At 36.6% G+C, this 22,354-nt stretch overlaps 1 protein-coding gene across 1 annotated transcript; it reads right to left on the bottom strand.

Moving 5' to 3' along the window:
• Window positions 1-1,378: 1,378 nt before the first annotated feature.
• On the bottom strand, window positions 1,379-4,190 carry LOC106070058 (uncharacterized). The gene is made up of 2 exons (XM_013229884.2): window positions 4,036-4,190; window positions 1,379-3,139 (listed from the first exon to the last, which is right to left on the bottom strand). The coding sequence occupies exon 2, from the start codon at window positions 3,136-3,138 to the stop codon at window positions 2,134-2,136; it is 1,005 nt and encodes a 334-aa protein (XP_013085338.2). The 5' UTR covers window position 3,139; window positions 4,036-4,190; the 3' UTR covers window positions 1,379-2,133.
• Window positions 4,191-22,354: the final 18,164 nt, after the last annotated feature.

Below are 22,354 nucleotides of genomic sequence, written 5' to 3'. Positions count from 1 at the left end.
CATTCTCGGATCAAGTTGAAACTTTACACAATTATTTATTGTTTCTAGCAAAATATGAATTAATAAAAGTTAACTAATTCATTAATTAATTAGTGGTAATAACATAATTTAAATTGATATTGATTAAAGGAAATACATGTTACAGTACTGATAGATATGTCTATAAATATACAGTTGTTCCCCTTAGGTAAGCTTTATTTTAAAATCAAAACCATAAACTTTCATCTAATCATCTTTCATCCTCCTTAATGTCGTGTTGTGCTAACATCTTGATGTGTATACAATTGTTTTTTTTAAAAAAAAAAACAAGTTAAGCGTACAATATTGTTTTAAAATACAAGCCATTTTTAAACAAGGAAAATGACTACAATCTCTAATATAGACCAGACTTTACCTCATGGAGTCTCCCTCAAGATCTAGAATTAATTAATTAATTAGTGGTAATGAAATCATTTAGATTGTTATTGATTAACTGATATACGTTTTCCAGTACTGAGACTGATGACAATTCGTTAATTAGGCCCTTATAGATCTAATTGGTTGATTTCTGTGTGTGTGTGTGTCTGTGACACGAACGTCCTGTATTATCTTGTCAGTCAATTAAAAATAGTTGTGACACAGTTCACTGCTTAAAAAGAAATAGATTTCTACGTCCACACGTCCAGGCGGGTCTTACACTCTCGTACCAGGAAACTGTTTGACCATAAGTTAATACTCTGATTCCATTCCCAGTTTAGATAATCATATGGCCTACAGAATTACCACCATCTGAATATATTTTTATAACTTGTTCGAAAAACCTACTTCCAGAACAAATAATTAAATCTATTTGTTGTGTGGAAAGCTGAGCTTCCAAACACATACGTTGGGTCCAAAATAGGAACTTATAATTTTTAGCTTTGCTCGTGAATGGAACACCTTAGTACACATGAGCCAGGACTAATGGCATGCTGAGGAAGAATTTTTAGATAAGAGACCAAAAAATATTGCGAATAAAATAATCTTTATAAAAGAGTAAACATTTCCTAATTTTTGAAATACAAAATGCTTTTTATGAAAAAATGTTTTTTTATGTAGTTTCGCTGACGCAGAATAAACAACAACAACAAAACAACAACAACAAACAAAACAACAAACAAAACAACAACAACAACAAACAAAACAACAACAACAACAAAAACTAACAAATGTACAATTCATGATTCAATGTCATCCTTTTTAAAGGGTATTTCTTACAATTAAATTATTTGTAGTCTTCTAGCCAGATTGATACCTGCTTTGCACTTTTTTTTTAAATTGGCCAAATTATAACTGATATAACCAATCATGGCATTTTTATTAATATAGATGAAAAGTAAATAAACATCAAAACTCTAAATAGTATCTATCTCAAATTTTATTTTAAAAGCAATTTAAAATTAGCAACTTCAACAGGAATGAAATTAATTGGTCATATTTCACTCTTTAAACAACATTGAATATTAACAAACTTTTTTCTTTCTTTATTATAAACGATTAGTATATTTTGTTTAAACCTAACCTACAAGTTTAAACCTAACCTGCAAGTTTAAACCTAACCTACAAGTTTAAAAGGACAGAATTTTTTTTCTCTTTTTAGCAATATTCTAAAAGTACAATATTTTAATGCTGGTTTATTTATCACACAAGTAAAAGTAAAAAATAAATCTTTCTCTAAAAAGTAAAAAAAAAAGTAAAAAAAAAAAAAAAAAGAAAATTCCCCAAAACGCCGGACAAAAAAAAAAATTGCAATAATAATAATAATAATAATAATAATAATAATACTTAACTAATCTAAAAAAAAAAGGTCCAATGAGCTTTAAACTGAAAAAACAAAAACATTGAAATAATGTCTTCTCACAAAAAGCATCCTTTAGGCTAGTAAAGATTGCCCAGTGTGATTTCATACGATCTTTGCATGTCTGGGTTTCCGTGCTGCTACATTAACATCACAACAAAAGCTTTGCGCAGACTTTATAATCCATCAATTCAAAACATTTTAAAATCTTTTCCAGGACAAATTGGATAAAGTAGTTTCAAGTTGTTTTTTTTTTTCCGAAATCCAACACAGCAATTTCATTTAGTATCGTGTGAAAACAATAAGGAAATGAATATCTAAGTTCCAGAATTCAGAGAATCTTTTAACACATGAATGTAAAAAATGGCCGCCTTCAGGGTTTGGATTCTGGACAGTTTCTTCTTGTCCTTAACATTGGGAAGGTGCTCTTTAAGTTTATCAAAGGCGACATTGAGGTGGCACATTCGCCTCCTTTCTCTCAAGTTTGCTGCCGTTCTTTGAACCGGGGTTTGAACCCGCTTACGCCTCCGCCTGCCGTGTCCGGACGGTGCAGCAGTGCAAGAGCTGTCGCTGAAGTAAGAAGAGCTGAAGACGTCAGAATCATTGAAGGCGTCAGAGCCTTGGTTGTTGGAGCCCTCGTACTCGGCCTCGTCGATGTTGTTGGAGTGGGAATACTCGTCATCGTGATAGACGTCTGCAGACTTCCACGAGATGTCCGTGTAGCGCTGGTTCTCTAGCTCCCACTTGACGCCATCGCCATCGTAGTGATAGTGCCTGGGCGCAACGCCATGATAGTGCTCTTGGAGGTACTGCTGCGTCTTATCATGCAGGAGGACTGGGGTCAAAGGTTCAAGGCTTATCCCAGACAGGGAGTGGCTTTCATAATCTTTCAGCGGCGTGTATTCCACGGCTTTACTTTTGAAGTTAGCGTCCGGCACAACTTCTCCTGGCTCAATGGTGTCTCTGCTCCTGAGATCCATCCTGAGCCTCAGGTCTAAACTAGTGTCTGCACCGCAGTAAGATGCGCCGCTGCCGCCCCGGACTCCAGCTGTCAGCGGATGCTCACTTGAAGGATGCTGGTACGGCTCCGGCAAGAAAACATTCTGAGAGGAAAATACTTGGTTCAACACTCTCCCTGTATCTGCCATCATGGCGCTAATTTCCGCAGTACCACCGTGGTAAGCAGCCCCTGAGTCGGATGAGTCACATTTGCTTGATACTTCAGCTGGGGGTCTGCAGTAGGACAGAGCTTCTTCAGACGCAGAATCTACTTCATTTTTAACCCTCTCTCCACCGTCACGTTCTCGTCTTTCTTTCACCATACTGTCATGAGCGAGAAGAAAACAAGTTTAGGTACAAGTCTTTAGAGTCTATAAAGTACTTATCTTATTTAAGTATATTAAATATCTTATATGTTACAGACGTTACTTCAAAAATAGAAGATAATTACGTCCTACGCATTTCATGTGTCAATCTAGTCATGCATATTAGTCAATGACTTAAACTCTGTAAAGTCGTTGGTTTTCCTGTCTGAGTCAGGCAACTCATTCCATCCTCTAATGGCACTACTGGAGAAGGAGCACTGGTTCAAATTTGTTCTAGCATATGGAATATGAAATGCGCCTCTATCTTTTGTCTTTCTGAGTATTTCATTAGGTTTTGTTTTGCTATTTGTAAGTTATGGTTTAGTTTTTTATGAATTATAACTACTTTAAATTTAATTCTTCTGTCCTGGAGTGTCTCTAATATCGTCACCTAAATATAGATACAGATAAGCCTATCGATATAAATATTTTATTAAAAAAATTAAAGTACTATTTTGCAATTTATGTCTCTGATGCAGAAAGCTAGTAAAAAAATACATTGCGGGATTGAGTTGATTTGTTGGTCAAAGTTTGATTTCTTTAAATATCTTTCAAAGAGCAGACAGATGAGTGCTTTCCAATCATTATATTTTAAATCGGTCTAATAATAAGCATAACTGCCATTTGGTGTGATACTATCAATAATATCATATTTATGTGTCACAAAAAGAAGTATTTACAAAACCCTAATCCATATGTGTATAGGCATATGCTCTTTTTAAAACTTTGTTTCGCATATGGACAATACACTACGCAACAGATCTTTTCGAATGGACAAACAATTAGATAACAGAGAGATCTACACAAATATCCGTTTAGTTTATATATTTTAACTAGCAAATGATCAAACTTTACCTTTTCTTTCATGTGTGTGTTCGGTCTTGGTGTGTCTTAAATCCCCAACTCAGTGTCTTCTTTTTGTCATTTTGAGCATCCCGCATTGAACTGGAGTGGGTCTCGCCTTGCAACCTGTTAGCTGATAGGCGAGTTGAAAAAATCTATAGTGGGTTAGAAAATTAGCACTTAATAATCAAGTCATCCTACCATCTGTTGTCACCAGACTATGTATTTCTAGGTATTTTTGTATGGGCTGTAAATTGTTTTATTTTTTTCCTAGCTTCTCTTGTGTGTATGATAAGATAATTAGTTGAATGGATGAGAAGAAGGTTGAGGTTCGATCCTGCTTAAGGTTAAAGTTTTATAAAAAGTGAATCTGGACTACTGAAGTCATATTCAGAGATGACAACTAGTATAAATAATTTAATTCTGTATTCACCATAAGAAATACGTGTTTTTGTTCAAACTCAGAGATGGCCCACCGAAGGGTCATTCTATGGGTCATCCTCTTGGTAAGCAAGCCATGTAAAAATGCAGGTGTCATTAAACTATTTCTTAAAAGTTTCTGTCAGTTCACTCTGTCTGACACAAATTTTGAATCTCTTTCACTTTCCACTCTTGGATCAGGTTGAAACTTTGCACAAGTATTCGTTGTTCCTAACAAAGCATGAATCAATAAAAAAAAAACAATTAGTTAATTAAACAGAGGTAATTAATTAATTCTGTTTGACATCGAAAAAAAAGTGCATCGTACAGTATTGAGAGATACGTTTACAAATGTGAAGTTCTTCCCCTTTAATAAACTTTTTTTTTCAAAAGTAATTGTATTATTATTTTCAGCACGAATATCAGACGCTTTGAAATACAACTTGATTGTATTGTTTTGTCAATTGACGTTGTTGTTATTATTATAACATTGTTAATATTCAAAGTATTGAATGAACTGATTGTTTTGAAGATATGGTTCAGTGTGATGGCCGACGGGAACGTTGAAATGACCAGCTCATTAAATGGTTGTACTAAGGACAGAGGGACATATCTCTCATTGATGTCCTCTGTCTTTACATTGGCCTGCATATCTGCTGTGTGTGTATTAGATTCCTGATACATTGATCAACTCTTGTTTCTTGTTAAAAGCGTATGGTTCATAGGTTTATATAATATACAGTATTTAGAAGTAAAAATAAAAGTATTTGATAAATTAGTATCTCGTTTAACAGAAAAAGCACCAGTTTGTAATATATGTATAGTTTTATGAGAATAATAAATAAGCATATATCCATTTTATTACACACAGAATGCAAAAAATTAGCCATTGCACCTAAACTTGGCATAATCTATAATAGAAATTAGAAAGTAAGGCGTATGTATGTCTGTATGTATGTCTGTATGTATGTATGTATGTATGTATGTATGTATGTATGTATGTATGTATATATGTATGTATGTATGTACGTACGTACGTACGTACGTATGTATGTATGTATGTATGTATGTATGTATGTATGTATGTATGTATGTATGTATGCATGTCCCGAATAAAAATCGAAACCAATTGACCTATCTTGATAAAACTTGGCATAAATGTTCCTTTGATCACCGCGGAGACGGTAGTGTAGGTTTAATGTCCCTCCCCCGGGGAGGGGGGCTAAAAATAAACAAAAAGTACCTAATTGTATCTCTATTAAAGAACGAATCTAGAAAGTCATTGTTTATTTTAAAGGTGTGGAAATGTTAGAGGTTTGGGGGGGGGGGGGAGAAGTTGAAACAGCAGACAATGGCTGGATGTCAAGAATTCGCTATTCTAAGTCGCCATAACAAGTTTGCGAAATTAATATTAATTCATCAGTATCTGGCCTTGACCTATATTCTTATTGAGACACTTGCACCCTTAGTACAAACACATAGACTTCTTTAGTTAACTACTTACTCTACTTAGATAGATATCTTATAGGATTTGAACATTCCTTTGATTACATTATTCTTATTACTCCTGACAGAGCGCCACTGCTGTAGACCTGCCACCTTATTGGAAAAGCTCTGAGAAAAAAATGTTTAGGGATTACATGTTTTCTTTCCCTTTGAAAGAACCTTCCATGAGAGAATGACAATTATGTCTAGATCAGTTCTTTTCACCTTTTTTTTATTCAAACAACCACTTGGTGAGGGATTGTGAACTGTCGATGAATCATTTCTTTTATCGTCGTCTTTTGAAGAAAAAGTTGTTTTCATCATCATGTTGAAAAAGTTACCGGGTTCGAATCCTGGTTCGAATCCTGGTGAAGACTGGGATTTTTTATGTCGGGATTTTTGAGAGCATCTGAGTCCATCCAGCTTTAATGGGTACCTGACATTAGTTGGGGAAAAGTAAAGGCGGTTGGTCGTTGTGCTGGCCACATGACACCCTCGTTAACCGTGGGTTACAGAAACCGATGACATTTACATCATCTGCCCCACAGATCGAGAGGTCTGAAAGGGAACTTTGCTTACTATATTAAAACGTGAAATTAATAGAGAAGTAATGTAGCATTAATTCTTAAAGAATTGTTTAAAAAACTGTGGGGTTGTATACATTTAAATCGATTAAAAAGTCTTATGCTCGATTATTTGATATTAGATTCACATCCAAGAGGCTAACTTTATTGATAATGATCTTTTATTACTTGTGTAATTGTACTCACTTTTACTGCTGTGTTACGTGCAAAACGCGCTGACCTCTTTGCAATCAAGGTCTAGGTCCTGAGACCGCCAGATGGTGTTCCACATGTGATCAGTTTCTTGGTTTCTTCATTATGCTTGTCATGGAAGAAAAGATTTGAATGTTTAAATACACTGAAACGAAGCAGAGCCTAGCACCTGGCTTCCTCGCAGTCTGGCAAACATGTATCAGGCACAAGAGTTTCTTTCTGAACAATGCCCGCCCCTTCAATAATTCGTCTTTCTGTCTCACAAAAAACGTCAATGACTATCTATTATGATCTTTGTGCTCAATTGGTAAAGTGTCGCTGAAGTAATGATGGCTTCAAACACTAATTTGACAGCACCTCATAGCAGATAAAAGGCAATACAGGTAGCTGAGAGGTGTCACTTTTTATGTCATACAAATCCATTGCAAACAGTTTTCAGCGTACAAGAGATTTGATCGTTCAGTCTTCAATTTCTTCTTTGGTGGCTCTTTCGCTGCTGTTTCGGTATCAATGGAAACTTTGCTGTTCGAATCGTTGCTTTGATTTGTTTAATATTTGCCCATAAGTTGACACTTTGACGAATTTGTCAGCCCTGAAAGGACGGCAAGTGGTAAAATGGTTAATACTGCAGACAGATCAGAAACCAAAGATAAAGGTACATTCCTCGTTCCATATGCTAGGCCAAATTTGTACAAATGTTCCTTTTTCCTGCTGCTATTAGAGCATGGAATGGGTTGCCTGAGCTAGCCAGGAAAACCAGTGACTTGGCAGAATTTTAGTCATTGGTTAATATGCATGACTAAATGCATGACGCGAAGGACGTCATCATCTTTTTTTTAAGTAACGTCTGTATTATATGTCTGTAATGTAAGAAACCCGCCATCTTTCTTCAGACAAGCCATAAATCAGACTGAAGAAATGACACGCCTAACTGGCAAGCATCTGGTAGTTCATTATTTCTCTTGTCTATTTAAGAAGGGGTGATAATTTTAAAAAATCCAGGTATTCATCAATACCCGCCTGAGGAGGATACTTATGATCCGCTGGCCAGACAAGATCTCGAAAGAGGAACTGGCAAAGAACAAAGCAGCAGCCCATTGAAGTATACATCCTTCAGAGACCCTGGAGATGGATAGGTCACATCCTTCGCAAGCCTGCATCCAACATAACAAGGCAAGCCCTAACCTGGAACCCCCAAGGAAAGAGAAAGAGGGGACGGCCCAGGAATACAAAGAGCCGCGATTTGGAAGCAGATGCCAAGGAGATGGGCAAGACATGGGGACAGTTGGAGAGACTCGCCCAGAACCAAGATGCCTGGTGGAAGCTGGTTGGTGACCTATGCCCCAGAAGGGACAACAGGCGGAGATAAGATGAGATGGTGATAGTTAAAAAGAAACAAAAAAGTCGAATTATACTTTCTTTTCTAGATTGTACACATACTCTGTAGACATAAACGTGTATTTAAAAAAAAAAGGTACCACCAGTTGTATGCGTACCACAATCTGAAAACATTGATTTATATAAATCGCAAGGTCTGAAAGTTGAACTCTCTAATAATAAGCCCTATTAGTGATAGGTCACGAGGAATAAGTATTAAGTAAAAGCCTCAAATAACCTTGAAACATATTTAGTTATTAACAAACGAGCATATTGCGCGTGCAGATTGTAAAATTGAATAAAAACATTTCATGGTCAGTGCAGAAAGGACGACTACACGTTTATGTTTGTAATGAAATATTAAAGTAATAAAAATGTTCAGCGTGCAAATATCCACCATGAAAAAGAACCCTGCATTATCATTGGCCAAAAAATAAATTAACAGTTTATTTATTTATTTATGTTATTCTGTAAATCTGACCCTCACCACCTCCCCCCCCCGCCCCCCCCCCCCAAAAAAAAACACTTAAAAAATATTAATGCAGTAGCATTTAATTACATGCGTTTACGTAAATAAGGGAATTCACTCGGCTTTTGTTCGGACAAACAATTGACAAGAGTAGTCGACCTTTGAACCGTGTAATTATGAAGAGTCACAAAACGGGGGAGAGCGGTGCAGCATCCCAGCTTTCATCAACTCAATCGACGTATGCGGTGTCAGCACGTGCGGGATAAAATAACACCAGCCATTCCTTTGTGTGTGCGCGTGTGTGTGGGTGCGCGGATGTGCGTGTGCCCGTAGAATAAACCGTATGATAATGAGCAGGATGATACCAATTATTTAAATACAGTTCCTGCGGAGAAGCACAATAGAGGGACAGCCAAGTTGTCGCTGCTGGCCATATTTGTTATGTATCTTTTGTTCATCATCATACGACTCACCCTACACAGTCTCCCTCCCCCTCCCCTCTTCCCGCTCCCCCAGCGCAAATGTTATGCACTATTCCTACATGTTTAAAAAAAAAAAAAAGCAACAGGAAAAAAAAACAAAAACCAAGGTAACGAGAGAAATTTGTGTTACTCACAAACTCGAGGGCGCCCCCTGCGGGTTCTTTGAACTCACACAATACATTGCAGATAAACTCACATTTAAATCGCATTCTCAGCAGTGACCTTGAATACAGGAATTAAGAGATTATTTTTAGCTTTTACAGACTTTGTAAGAAGCAAAAGTATGCGTGAGGGCGCTGTAAGTAGTAACTAAAGAAAAGTTTCATCGTCCCCAAAAGTGTAGCAGTGGACCCGGGTACAAAAATATGAGGAAGTCTTTCTACTCCTAAGCTAGTGTGACAAAAGCAGATTTAGTTATCCGTTATGCATCACTGAATTCTATAACATATAACATATGAAATAAAAAAAATAGTTTTTAAAATTAATTCTTTTGTTATAAATATGATGGTGTTCTATTAGTTTTCATTCTCCTGTTATGCTTGATTATTGCTCTCAAAATAAAGTACTATTAAGAGTCTAGCTAATGATTTCTACACATGAGGATGCACCAAATGTTATGCACGTCTGTTTATTGATATTTAACTCTTTAGTGAATACAAAGAAACATTGGAGCCGAATGTGGGAATTCCCTCTGAGACGTGCGTGTTAAAAGACCTAAGCCAAAGTTAATTTTAGGTCATTACTTTTTCCCAAAGATGTAGGCTAAATAAACTTTCAAATTTCTAGGAAAATCGTTTGAGCCGTTTTCGTAATACTTGTCCTGTGTCCAGTGTCCAGATACCAGTGTCCAGTGTCCAGATTCAAGTGTCCAGTGTCCAGATACCAGTGTCCAGATTCCACCCAGTTTCCAGTCGAACCCATAAAGAAATTGGTAGGTGATAGGAGGAATTGTAAACAGGTTTTCAAATGCAGGTACTTTTTTATGCCTGGAAGATAATTTCATTAAGGATAAACACACAATTATGTAAGATTAAGAAATTTAATTTTTTAATGTTTTTTTTTTCAGTGACAGCTGTTGGCTCCTTATTTGTCATGCACCCATAGCGCTGATCCGATTTGATTCCTTTTATAAACTTACAATAAATAAATAGGTAAACAATAGATGGAATCATTCTTCTCGGTCCCATTTCTTTCTTCCTCTTCGAACACATTTCTCTTCTTACTTACCTCTTCATACTCCTTGACTACATTTCTGTTTCAAATACCTCTATTCAACTCGTTCCTTCGTGGAAACGAACAACTTTTAAACATGGGCTCAAAACTATAAAAAACAAACAAACATAGGTGAACACGGACCTCCTATAAACTCTCACCAGTAAGGAGTTGGCAGCCAGGTCTGAATTAAATTCTAGCTGATTTATAGTATTTTACAGGAAAGTAGAAAAATCAAAGAAAACAGACATCCAGCTAATTTTTTTGGTAATATATATTTATAACAATGAAAAATGTTCTAAACATGATGTCTGAATGTTTACTTTTGACAATGCATATGTGTATGGTACTTTTTGAAGTACTCGCGAGGGTGCAATCCCCGGTCGACGTAACTGACCAACTGAGAGTAAGTTTCACACTAGAAGACTGTCTTACGCCCACTTCCAGGTGTTTTTCTGTTACTGCAAACACTGCAGTCTTTAGTCTATTTGTAAAGTTAGCTAATGAAATACTGTCTTTTGTTTACCTTTGAATGATTTGATGTAGGTCGTTGGGAAAGGAATGACTAGCTCGCTGGTCACACTGGGAAAACTCTGGTTTGACGGTTATAATTTTTCACGGTAAAAAGGGAAATAAATTTAAATTTGGTTAGAGAACTAGAAAACATTTATCTTGTACTGACCGTCTTCAGGTATTTCCACATGTAGCGATTATATTATCCAATTGCCAAGAGTTTAAAACTGTAGGAGGCTTATACATTCGCTTAAAACCATGATCTTTTTTCTAAAAATAAAGGGAAGGGGTGAATGGGGCGGGTTAAAAAAATTTCCTTTTTTAAAAAAAAAAATCCAACATTTATCCAACATTTATTAGTTATTAAGAGAGAAACAATTGCTCTATAAGTTGTATAAAAGAGGTATAGTTTTTAAAAAGTATTTTTATAAATAATTTTCTTGTTTTAATTTTTTCTTTAAGATCTCAGTATCTGTAAACCTATCGTCAATCTGCACTGTCTCTCTTCTCACCCTTCACTCTTTCTCATCCCTCTCTCTTTTCTCTCCTCCCTTCACACGTTTCTCTCTCTCTCTCTCTCTCTCTCTCTCTCTCTTCATAAATCTACAATTTATATTCAAGCATTAGCCTGATCTTAACAAACATAAAAAAATATCAACTTTGCATGAAAATTAACGTCTTTTTTTTTAAACAAAAAAAGTTTATATCAACTCACTCTGTCTGTCTGTCTGGTAAAAAGTTTGTATAAGTTATTTCTCCGACACCCAATCTGGGATCAAGTTGAAAATTTGCAGTAACTTCTTTCACCTGACAACATAAGAATCAAGAGAAAAAAATCAACTAGTGAATTAGCTATTGGCAATTAATTATTCTGTTTGGTTTGTCGAACAAGGGAAAGAAATTGTACTCGACTGAAGTAGTGATATAAGCTGACTTAGTCCACTTTATAGGTCGTCGTCTGAGTGAACACAAACACGAAATAAGAGGAGACTATTAAAACAATACTTTTATAATCTTCTATATTCCTAAGAACTTCTCTAGCAGAGTGGTTACGATGTCGGCTTAATTAGGCTTGAGCCATGAGTTCGAATTCAGGTCTCCCCCTCCCCTTTGTTTATTTGTTATAAATCCTTTTTTATTGTTAGTCTAGATCTAGTACGAATGTAATGACATAACTGATCCAAACTAATTGATACAACTAAACTTAATATAAGCTTTTATTAACAAAAAAATTGATGTCTACAAATATTGACTTGTTTCTCCAATGTTTGGGTATGGCACTAGGAAACAAAAATGTAGATAAAAAAAGGTGAGCGGCGAGGGAGTTGAGAGAAAGGAGAATTTAAAAAAAAGTTGGGAGCATATTGAAAGGCGCACGTGTGTCACAAAGGCATAAAACAATATTCTTCCCCTAAAAAATAGTTTAATAATGTCTGACGTCGTCCCTTCTCATTATCACAGACACTTAATAAAAACGATTCTTTTTCCCCTATGACGGTTAATTAGTCGACAGTTGTAATAGCCTTGGGGGCTGTGCAGTGGTATCGCACGGGGGTGAAAGACGTTCTGTAGTGATCCCTCTTCGTCCAGCTCTCTCCCCTCAGGTCCCTCCCGAATTTCACACACACACACACGCTGCACTTCGCCAAACTGTGACGCTTCATCTCCCCTCTCTTCTCTACATGACGTTTGGAAGGACATGAGCACTGAATGACTCACCAATCAGCACCGTCTCTCTTCTTTAGATGAACTTTTTATTTTGGTGCAACTTATACATTGGATCACTCATAGGTCTAGTTCGGAAATATTAATAAATGTAGACAATAGAATTAGAATTAATAAATATCTAACGCCTGATGGATTTAAGGCTGATTTAGAAAAACAAAACAAAAAACAAGAAAAACATAAAAAATAATAATAAAAAAAAAAGCTTATATGAAATGCAGTTGTATCAATTAGTTTGGATCAGTTATGTCATTAAGTTTGTAACAGATCTAGACCAACAAAAATAAATCTGTGCGATTAGAAATAGTTTTACCAATTATAGAGGGGGCGGGGGTATTTGAAAAAAAGGTTTCAGTGCTCTGTTTGTTCACTTGTCTGGACCAGTGTTGAAAAGGAAAGGAAAATGGGTGTCACGGATGAATATGTGTGTATGTATGTATAATCTATTTTTACAATCTGCGCGAATGACCGGAAGTGTGTTTTGTTGTCAGACAGAGACCAGCGTGTGTGATATGCAGTAAAGATGATTTAAGTTTATGTGTTTGATCTAGTGGTTTCATTGTTTTATTTCGTTAACTAGAACTGAACCAGGGACACCTAGACGTATCGAGACCTGAGGTAGATTCTATCGAGTTATAAGTATAAATAGAATAGGAAAGCTGTGACAATGGGAGAGAGAGAAAGAATGGGCGTCTGTTGGATGATCGCTTTTTTAAATGTATTTATAAAAAAAAAAGTGAACAGCCTGAATTCGAACTCTAAGGCTAAGGTTTTCTCAGCCTCTTCATCAAGTTAATGCGCTAACCATTGTGAGAGGGACTTGCTTATGTAAAATATCTTTTATAGTTATTTATGACATCATGATATTTTAGAACTTTCAAAGTTCTGAAGAAACGCCTATTTTTTTTGTATTTGTTTTCCAAAAGTGAACCATTTAATTTTTAAAATGTACTATGCAAGCCAATTTTTCATAAGAATGCACCCCATCATCAATTGAACCAGCAGAGTAAAGTAGTGCCACAGAAAACACGCGTACGTCTTCCCCTAGACACACTATACGTATACAAAATTTGTTTTTTTTTAAATCTTATAAAACTGTCAGTCTGTTTGTCTGGTTAAAACGTTTGTACATATTATTTCTCCCTCACCTTTTATCGGATCAAATGGAAACTTGACACAATTAATTACTGTACCTGTCAAATCAAGAATAAAAAAAAAATTAATTAATCATTAATTTATATTGGGCTATGAAAAAAACATTACATGATCTTTTGTGGGGTTTTTTTTCAACACAATTCTTTGACTCCAGAAATCTATTGAAATAATGAAATAGTTTGTCGTTTGTGACTTAACTTGAAGTAATCCTTTTGACTCCTTGTGGACTCCCAGTAGCGCAGCAACATTACTTTGCCATCGGACTCTGTTCTGCAGTTCTGGGCAACTTCTCTCCCTTGGGTCTATGTTCATCCTGAGTCTTTGTCTCTTTTGGTCTTCAGATATATATGTTTGTTTAGGATTTCCGTCTTTTTCTTCCCCTGTGGACTTAGGGCCTGTTTTGCAATGTTTTCTTAATTATTTTTGTTGTTGTTGTTGTTTTGCAATTTATGTACGATCCAACTTGTTATGGAGTGTTTGTGTGTCTTTCTTTGGTGACAGTGGGAAGAGGTTAGCTATTGATTGTGAATGATGTAACATAGGTGGCATTGTCTTCATTTGGCCACTAATGAGGACAGACGACTCCAGAGCGTGAGACTGAAAGCGTGTGTTATTGCAGTGAGTTAGATTTTGTCAAGAAATATTACCAAAGTCTTTGTGCATTTATTTTATGTTATATCAACTTGATTTGTGTTTCTTTTAGAAATAAAGTTATATTTAGTTTGTTAACAAAAGGAAACTAGTCAAGTTATTTGAGTTTTATTAGTTAAGATATATATAACGGTCAACTTCGAGCTTCGAGTTTTCCCGATGTGACCAAAAATTAAATTAATTTAATTGAAATTAAAATTTATCGCTTAAGAGTATAGGATTAGACCTAAAACGGTTTAGTTGTCTACCAGCAGCTTGGTGCTACAATTTAACGACCGGTAACAACACAACACCCATTTGAGTTCTGAAGAGACATATTTTTTTTATAGACGTAGTGCTTTTGATCGCCAGATTGGCCGTAGAGTATTGAAAGTTTGCCTGGCCTTGTTCATTAGGTTAGTTCGTAGAGCATTGAAAGTTTGCCTGGCCTTGTTCATTAGGTTAGTTCGTAGAGCATTGAAAGTTTGCTTGGCCTTGTTCATTAGGTTAGTTCGTAGAGCATTGAAAGTTTGCCTGGCCTTGTTCATTAGGTTAGTTCGTAGAGCATTGAAAGTTTGCTTGGCCTTGTTCATTAGGTTAGTCCGTAGAGCATTGAAAGTTTGCTTGGCCTTGTTCATTAGGTTAGTTCGTAGAGCATTGAAAGTTTGCCTGGCCTTGTTCATTAGGTTAGTTCGTAGAGCATTGAAAGTTTGCCTGGCCTTGTTCATTAGGTTAGTTCGTAGAGCATTGAAAGTTTGCCTGGCCTTGTTCATTAGGTTAGTTCGTAGAGCATTGAAAGTTTGCCTGGCCTTGTTCATTAGGTTAGTTCGTAGAGCATTGAAAGTTTGCCTGGCCTTGTTCATTAGGTTAGTTCGTAGAGCATTGAAAGTTTGCCTGGCCTTGTTCATTAGGTTAGTTCGTAGAGCATTGAAAGTTTGCCTGGCCTTGTTCATTAGGTTAGTTCGTAGAGCATTGAAAGTTTGCCTGGCCTTGTTCATTAGGTTAGTTCGTAGAGCATTGAAAGTTTGCCTGGCCTTGTTCATTAGGTTAGTTCGTAGAGCATTGAAAGTTTGCCTGGCCTTGTTCATTAGGTTAGTTCGTAGAGCATTGAAAGTTTGCCTGGCCTTGTTCATTAGGTTAGTCCGTAGAGTATTGAAAGTTTGCTTGGCCTTGTTCATTAGGCTAGTTCGTAGAGCATTGAAAGTTTGCCTGGCCTTGTTCATTAGGTTAGTTCGTAGAGTATTGAAAGTTTGCTTGGCCTTGTTCATTAGGTTAGTCCGTAGAGTATTGAAAGTTTGCCTGGCCTTGTTCATTAGGTTAGTTCGTAGAGTATTGAAAGTTTGCTTGGCCTTGTTCATTAGGTTAGTCCGTAGAGTATTGAAAGTTTGCCTGGCCTTGTTCATTAGGTTAGTCCGTAGAGTATTGAAAGTTTGCTTGGCCTTGTTCATTAGGTTAGTCCGTAGAGTATTGAAAGTTTGCCTGGCCTTGTTCATTATGTTAGTTCGTAGAGTATTGAAAGTTTGCCTGGCCTTGTTCATTAGGTTAGTCCGTAGAGCATTGAAAGTTTGCCTGGCCTTGTTCATTAGGTTAGTCCGTAGAGCATTGAAAGTTTGCTTGGCCTTGTTCATTAGGTTAGTCCGTAGAGCATTGAAAGTTTGCCTGGCCTTGTTCATTAGGTTAGTCCGTAGAGCATTGAAAGTTTGCTTGGCCTTGTTCATTAGGTTAGTCCGTAGAGTATTGAAAGTTTGCCTGGCCTTGTTCATTAGGTTAGTCCGTAGAGCATTGAAAGTTTGCTTGGCCTTGTTCATTAGGTTAGTCCGTAGAGCATTGAAAGTTTGCTTGGCCTTGTTCATTAGGTTAGTCCGTAGAGTATTGAAAGTTTGCCTGGCCTTGTTCATTAGGTTAGTCCGTAGAGCATTGAAAGTTTGCTTGGCCTTGTTCATTAGGTTAGTCCGTAGAGCATTGAAAGTTTACTTGGCCTTGTTCATTAGGTTAGTTCGTAGAGCATTGAAAGTTTGCCTGGCCTTGTTCATTAGGTTAGTCCGTAGAGCATTGAAAGTTTGCTTGGCCTTGTTCATTAGGTTAGTCCGTAGAGCATTGAAAGTTTGCCTGGCCTTGTTCATTAGGTTAGTCCGTAGAGCATTGAAAGTTTGCTTGGCCTTGTTCATTAGGTTAGTCCGTAGAGCATTGAAAGTTTGCTTGGCCTTGTTCATTATGTTAGTTCGTAGAGTATTGAAAGTTTGCCTGGCCTTGTTCATTAGGTTAGTTCGTAGAGTATTGAAAGTTTGCCTGGCCTTGTTCATTAGGTTAGTCCGTAGAGCATTGAAAGTTTGCCTGGCCTTGTTCATTAGGTTAGTCCGTAGAGCATTGAAAGTTTGCTTGGCCTTGTTAATTAGGTTAGTCCGTAGAGCATTGAAAGTTTGCTTGGCCTTGTTCATTAGGTTAGTTCGTAGAGTATTGAAAGTTTGCCTGGCCTTGTTCATTAGGTTAGTCCGTAGAGTATTGAAAGTTTGCTTGGCCTTGTTCATTAGGTTAGTCCGTAGAGCATTGAAAGTTTGCTTGGCCTTGTTCATTAGGTTAGTCCGTAGAGCATTGAAAGTTTGCTTGGCCTTGTTCATTAGGTTAGTCCGTAGAGTATTGAAAGTTTGCTTGGCCTTGTTCATTAGGTTAGTTCGTAGAGTATTGAAAGTTTGCCTGGCCTTGTTCATTAGGTTAGTCCGTAGAGTATTGAAAGTTTGCCTGGCCTTGTTCATTAGGTTAGTCCGTAGAGTATTGAAAGTTTGCTTGGCCTTGTTCATTAGGTTAGTCCGTAGAGTATTGAAAGTTTGCCTGGCCTTGTTCATTAGGTTAGTCCGTAGAGTATTGAAAGTTTGCTTGGCCTTGTTCATTAGGTTAGTCCGTAGAGTATTGAAAGTTTGCTTGGCCTTGTTCATTAGGTTAGTTCGTAGAGCATTGAAAGTTTGCTTGGCCTTGTTCATTAGGTTAGTCCGTAGAGCATTGAAAGTTTGCTTGGCCTTGTTCATTAGGTTAGTTGTTTATTGTACATCGTAAGTATCTTAATTCTTAAATCGTGGTAATAATTACATACAGTGCTTTCTTGTGACGGTACGCACCGGTAAAGCGTACCGGCACCTTTTTCAATGTGGGTAAATAATTATTACTTTTCTTGTATTTTAACGTTAATTATTAATTTATTAGTAATTAAAAGTTAGGCACCCCATCACTGAGTACCGGCACCTATTTTTTTTTTTTTTTGAAGCATTGGTTACAAATGAGGTTAGAGAAAGAGTGTGTTCTATTTAATGAGATCTATTAGCCTAAAATATCTATCTCGCAGTCAAATTTTCAACCTGAACATTCGACTTGGTATATACTTCACGGCCTATCATCGCTGCATTGTGTCATGTAGAGGCTAAGGAAGTTAACATCATGAATATTGCATTGTGTCATGTAGAGGCTAAGGAAGTTAACATCATGAATATTGCATTGTGTCATGTAGGCTAAGGAAGTTAACATCATGAATATGTCATTACAAATATATGCATCAGGCCTCTGACTCGGTCTGTCTCTCATTACAATCACGTGATCTGTCACGTGAAGTTTGCGAACGCAACATGGAGCAGTCAGTGCGTGAATACGAATCTATCGTCTTTAGTGGAAATAACGTGTGTACTCTTGGAAATGTCTTCAACAGAAATAATTACTGTGTTACAGTTACCATGGCAATTATCCCAACCACCCTTATGGCTTCAAGCCGCTAATAGTCCTTTTCAAACTTGTTAGCTTTTTTTTTTATTATTGCCCCTTAAATTTTCTTGACCCTAATAGAGCAGTAATTGTGGGCAACAGACACCCGTTTGTATCCAAATGTCAGAGACTGGCATGATCAAGAGTAGTCCGTCCAAATGATGTAACCAGTGGACGATGATAGCTGATAATTTCATAATATTACTTAATTGGTTCTCTCTTGGATTGTGCACACGCCATGGCTCGTGGATCAAGGCCAGTGGCTCTCAAACTGTCCGGGAGAGTTTTCATGACTATGTGAATGATGATGTTTTTATCTTCTCTCATTCGTCTCTCATTCATGTTATTACCATTACAGCTTTTATCTTTCTTTCTCTCTCTCTTTATCTCTTCTCTGTGCCTTCTTCTCTGTGACACTATTGCACTCCCACCATCTTTCTTTGTCCCTCACCCCGTCCCTCTTTCTTTCTTCATTTTTTCTTTTCTCTTAAATTTCTCCCTTTCTCTGTCTTTTATCTCTTTTCCCTTAAATTTTTGCTTACATCTCTTTTTCTTTCTCAATCTCTCTTTTTCCTTTGTTCTCTCGTTTATTTTCCCATCCCCTCTCTCGCTGTCTCTCTCTCTCTCCCTCTCTGAGTCTTACAGATCTGTAGTTCTGCAGTATTTGTTAAATAAAAAAAAAAGTTGGTTGTAATGGCTACTACTTGTCAGTCTGAAACAGTGTACATGTCGCCTACATGTACCTATGTTATTGAAGTCTGATCACCTCCTTGGTTGGGACACACAATACTTAGGCCTACATTATTTTGAAAGCAAGATTAGACTGGCAGTTTGTCACGTAATGGATGAGTACTCTGATATGCGGTGAAGACTGATACCTGGTGTAAGTCATACATACATGGACCGCCTCTTAACGCTGCAATAGGCATACTTTCTTCAGTTTTTTAAACTGTATTTTCCCCTGCCTTATATTTGTGAAAGTGCCCCAAGATTTGCACAAGAAAAATAATATTAATAGACAAGTAACAAAAAATACATTTAAAAAAAAGATTGAGTAGAAGAACTCCACATTTACAACTATATACCTCAATAATGTAGAATATATTTCCCAAGCAAAATAATTAATTGACTAAGTCACTAAATGGTTAATTTTTCAAATTGATTTGTTTTTTCCTCTAGGTACACTAAATAATTGTGTAAAGCTTCAAGTTAATGAATGGACGTGGGAGATATAACGTGTTCAAAAACTGTAGCAGACAGACAGAGTTGATATAAGCTTCGTACTTTAAAGAGTACAGTATTATGGCTGTATTAATTACATTGTTGGTATCGTTGGTCACTTTATTGGGCCATACTTCTACCTCCAATTAAACACTCCTGCCACTATATTCATCAAGCTGTTTATTGTAACAGTTGTAGAGACCCGTTCATGCGTTTAAAAAGGGTCGGATCGATAATCTGCTTAGTCTGCCTGTGTTCAGCAAAGTGTGGTACGCATTTCAAACGGGGCACGCGAATACGAATACAACTACGCAACATGGCAACATATTTTGTCGTGCTTTGATAATCGATACCTTAATTTTATCGTTTTTAGATTTAAAAAAAAAAATAAGACATACACTTTTTTTTTTCTTACCAAAATATTTCTTACCAATCAAGTGTACGTTATCTATAATTATCGTATTGTTCTAGAATTCAATTATCCAATTCTTGTTGTAATCTGTGGCGTAGCATCCATGGCGCGAAGGGGTTCAATGAACCCGGGCCCACGACCATTAGGGGCCCACTGCACTTGGGTTCATGACTCTTGACTTGTTGAGAACTTGGGGATGACACCAAAGTGACAAATAAACGCACTTTTGTAAAAACCGATAAAAAATAGAATTTAAAAAGCTCCCTCCTAATATCCTGAACGTTGTACCAACATTAATATAAACTCCAAAACCAGTGTTTGAAGCTTTAATGTAAGGATTTGCTTTGCATCAGGTTTTGCAAATTGTAATGGTGGGCTAGCCCTAACCGTGCGTTTGAGGTGACAATCGTTTCCATATCGTCTCATTTTTTCCCCTTGTCTGTTCATAAAACCATTGGTAGTATTACAGGAAGGGAAGGTGATGGGGGAAAGTTTGGTTAAGAAATAGCGATAGTCCTGATTGTCACTAATTAAATTTCGATACAGCTGCAAATTATTCAATTTTCTCAAAGCTTAATATGTTTTTATTTTGTTTTATATTTAAAATATGTAATATCAACTTCTCATTTAGACACACTGCTTTGCTTAACTTTCCATCTACGATTGATGTAGATTCACCTAACATTCTGAACATTCCGGGCTTTCATAGGTCATATCAGCCACATGAGGAGTCATAGGACCCCAGTGCAAAGCCCTCAGCCCTCTGGATGACAAAGTGGTCATCATCGAACCACGATGAACGAACTATATATATATATTTGTACATATATAGATTCACTAATTTATTTACTAATTAAGTATACGTTAATCATATTTCAAATTTTCTTTTTTTAATTCTTTATACTTTACAAATTTGCGAAATGTGAGAACTTATGAATACAAATTTAAAAATAAATATAATAATAAAAAGCCTACAAAAGAGGCAAGAGGGCCCAAAAATAGAGGCAAAGAAAAGAAGCCTATGGCCCAAGGATTCCTATGACAACAAAGCTAAAATTGAATAGCGCAAATGCTGAGGTTTCCTTTTAAAAAAAAGAGCAAAAAAAAAAAAACCAACAACAGTATTCTATGGTCTGTATGTGGATGCGTTAACCTGTTTGTCTTGTGTGATTTTTACCTTTACCTATCCCTTAGTCTGCTGTACCGTTGGGGCATTAAGCAAGAATCGTCGACCGTCTTTCTCCATTCCTCCCTTTCCCTTGCCTTAGTTAGAGCCTCTCTCAATGGTAGGCCCGTCCATTCTTTAATGTTGTCCTCCCATCGCTTTCTCTGTCTGCCTCTTCTTCTTTTTCCTGTTACTGTTCCCTGAAGGAAGGTCTTTGCGAGCCCCGAAGATCTTGTAATATGGGCATAGATTTTGAGTTTGCGTTTTTTTTTTTACTATAGTTAGCAGGTCATCATGGGGTCCAATCACTGCAGTAACCCTGTCTCTAATCTCTTGGTTTGTGATGCGGACCTTAAATGTGATACCTAGGATCCTTCTGTAGCATTTCAATTCCATTGCTAGGATCCTCCTTGTGTGTTAGTGTACATGAAAGTATAATCTGAATAAAATATTGAATCCGATGAAGTTTATATTGTGAAATAGTGTAAGATATTCAATCAAGACGATGCGTCCTGGAAAGTTTTCATCACATTATTTTGTCTTCTGTATTGTATACAAAATGTTAATGTAATAATAATAATAATAATAATAATAATAATAATAATCTTTATTATCCGTAAGGAAATTTGTCTTACAATTTGTGCATTACACCAAACAAAAAACATTATAACTATAAGAAACCAAAGTGTACATTCACACCAGACTCACTCATAATTTACATGTGACAAAGTTTATATCAGATTGTTCTTATTTAATGATTTGATTGCCAGGGGAACAAAAGAGTGTTTGTGTCTGTTTGTCTTTGCTATCGGTGTCTTGTATCTCTTTTGTGATGGTAAAATCACAAAATCCTGACACAAAGGGTGATTCTTTATTTCGAGGATCTTGTTAGCTTTTTTATAGATGTTTGTCTCAAACAACTGACCAAATGGGGTTTGTTTTTTGCCAATGATTTTGCCAGCAGCATTTAGGATTCTATAAAGTTTATTCCTATTTTTAATGCTCAGATTGCCATACCAGGCAGTGATATTGAAACTTAAAATATTGCAGATGTGAGCGTGATAAAACATAGCCAAGGCCTTTTCGCTAACATTAAACGAGGACAGTTTTCTTAGTACACCAAAAAAAAAACAACATTAAATATTTAGCAAGCCAAAGAAACATCAGAGTTTTAACATAGTGTTACGAATCTCACTATCCAGGCTCTCTGCAAACTGCACCATACACCACCAACTTAAAGAACTTGACAACTCAGGGCTCCAAAGTAACGTAACACTTTAATAGTTGAATAAATAACAGCCAATACTGTACAATTGGCAGCACGTAACACAAGACTGTACAAATATCTCTCCGATAACACCCTACCGCCGTATCAAGTCTTGCACTGGCCTCTACGTCTCGTTCCGGGCTTGCACTGGGTTCAACAGTTCAGGACTGACTTCACACACTAGGCTCGTTGTGTCGGACTCGATCGCAGATCAAGATCAAGATGCCAGTCGTCTCAACTGTACTTGACAGTACTCCGCACTGAACCGTCGTAAT

Source organism: Biomphalaria glabrata, chromosome 1, assembly GCF_947242115.1.
Source record: "Biomphalaria glabrata chromosome 1, xgBioGlab47.1, whole genome shotgun sequence".
NCBI classification, from domain to species: Eukaryota; Metazoa; Mollusca; class Gastropoda; family Planorbidae; genus Biomphalaria; species Biomphalaria glabrata.
The sequence above is the reverse complement of the archived record's forward strand: the minus strand, read 5'-3'. Positions and strand labels throughout refer to the sequence as shown.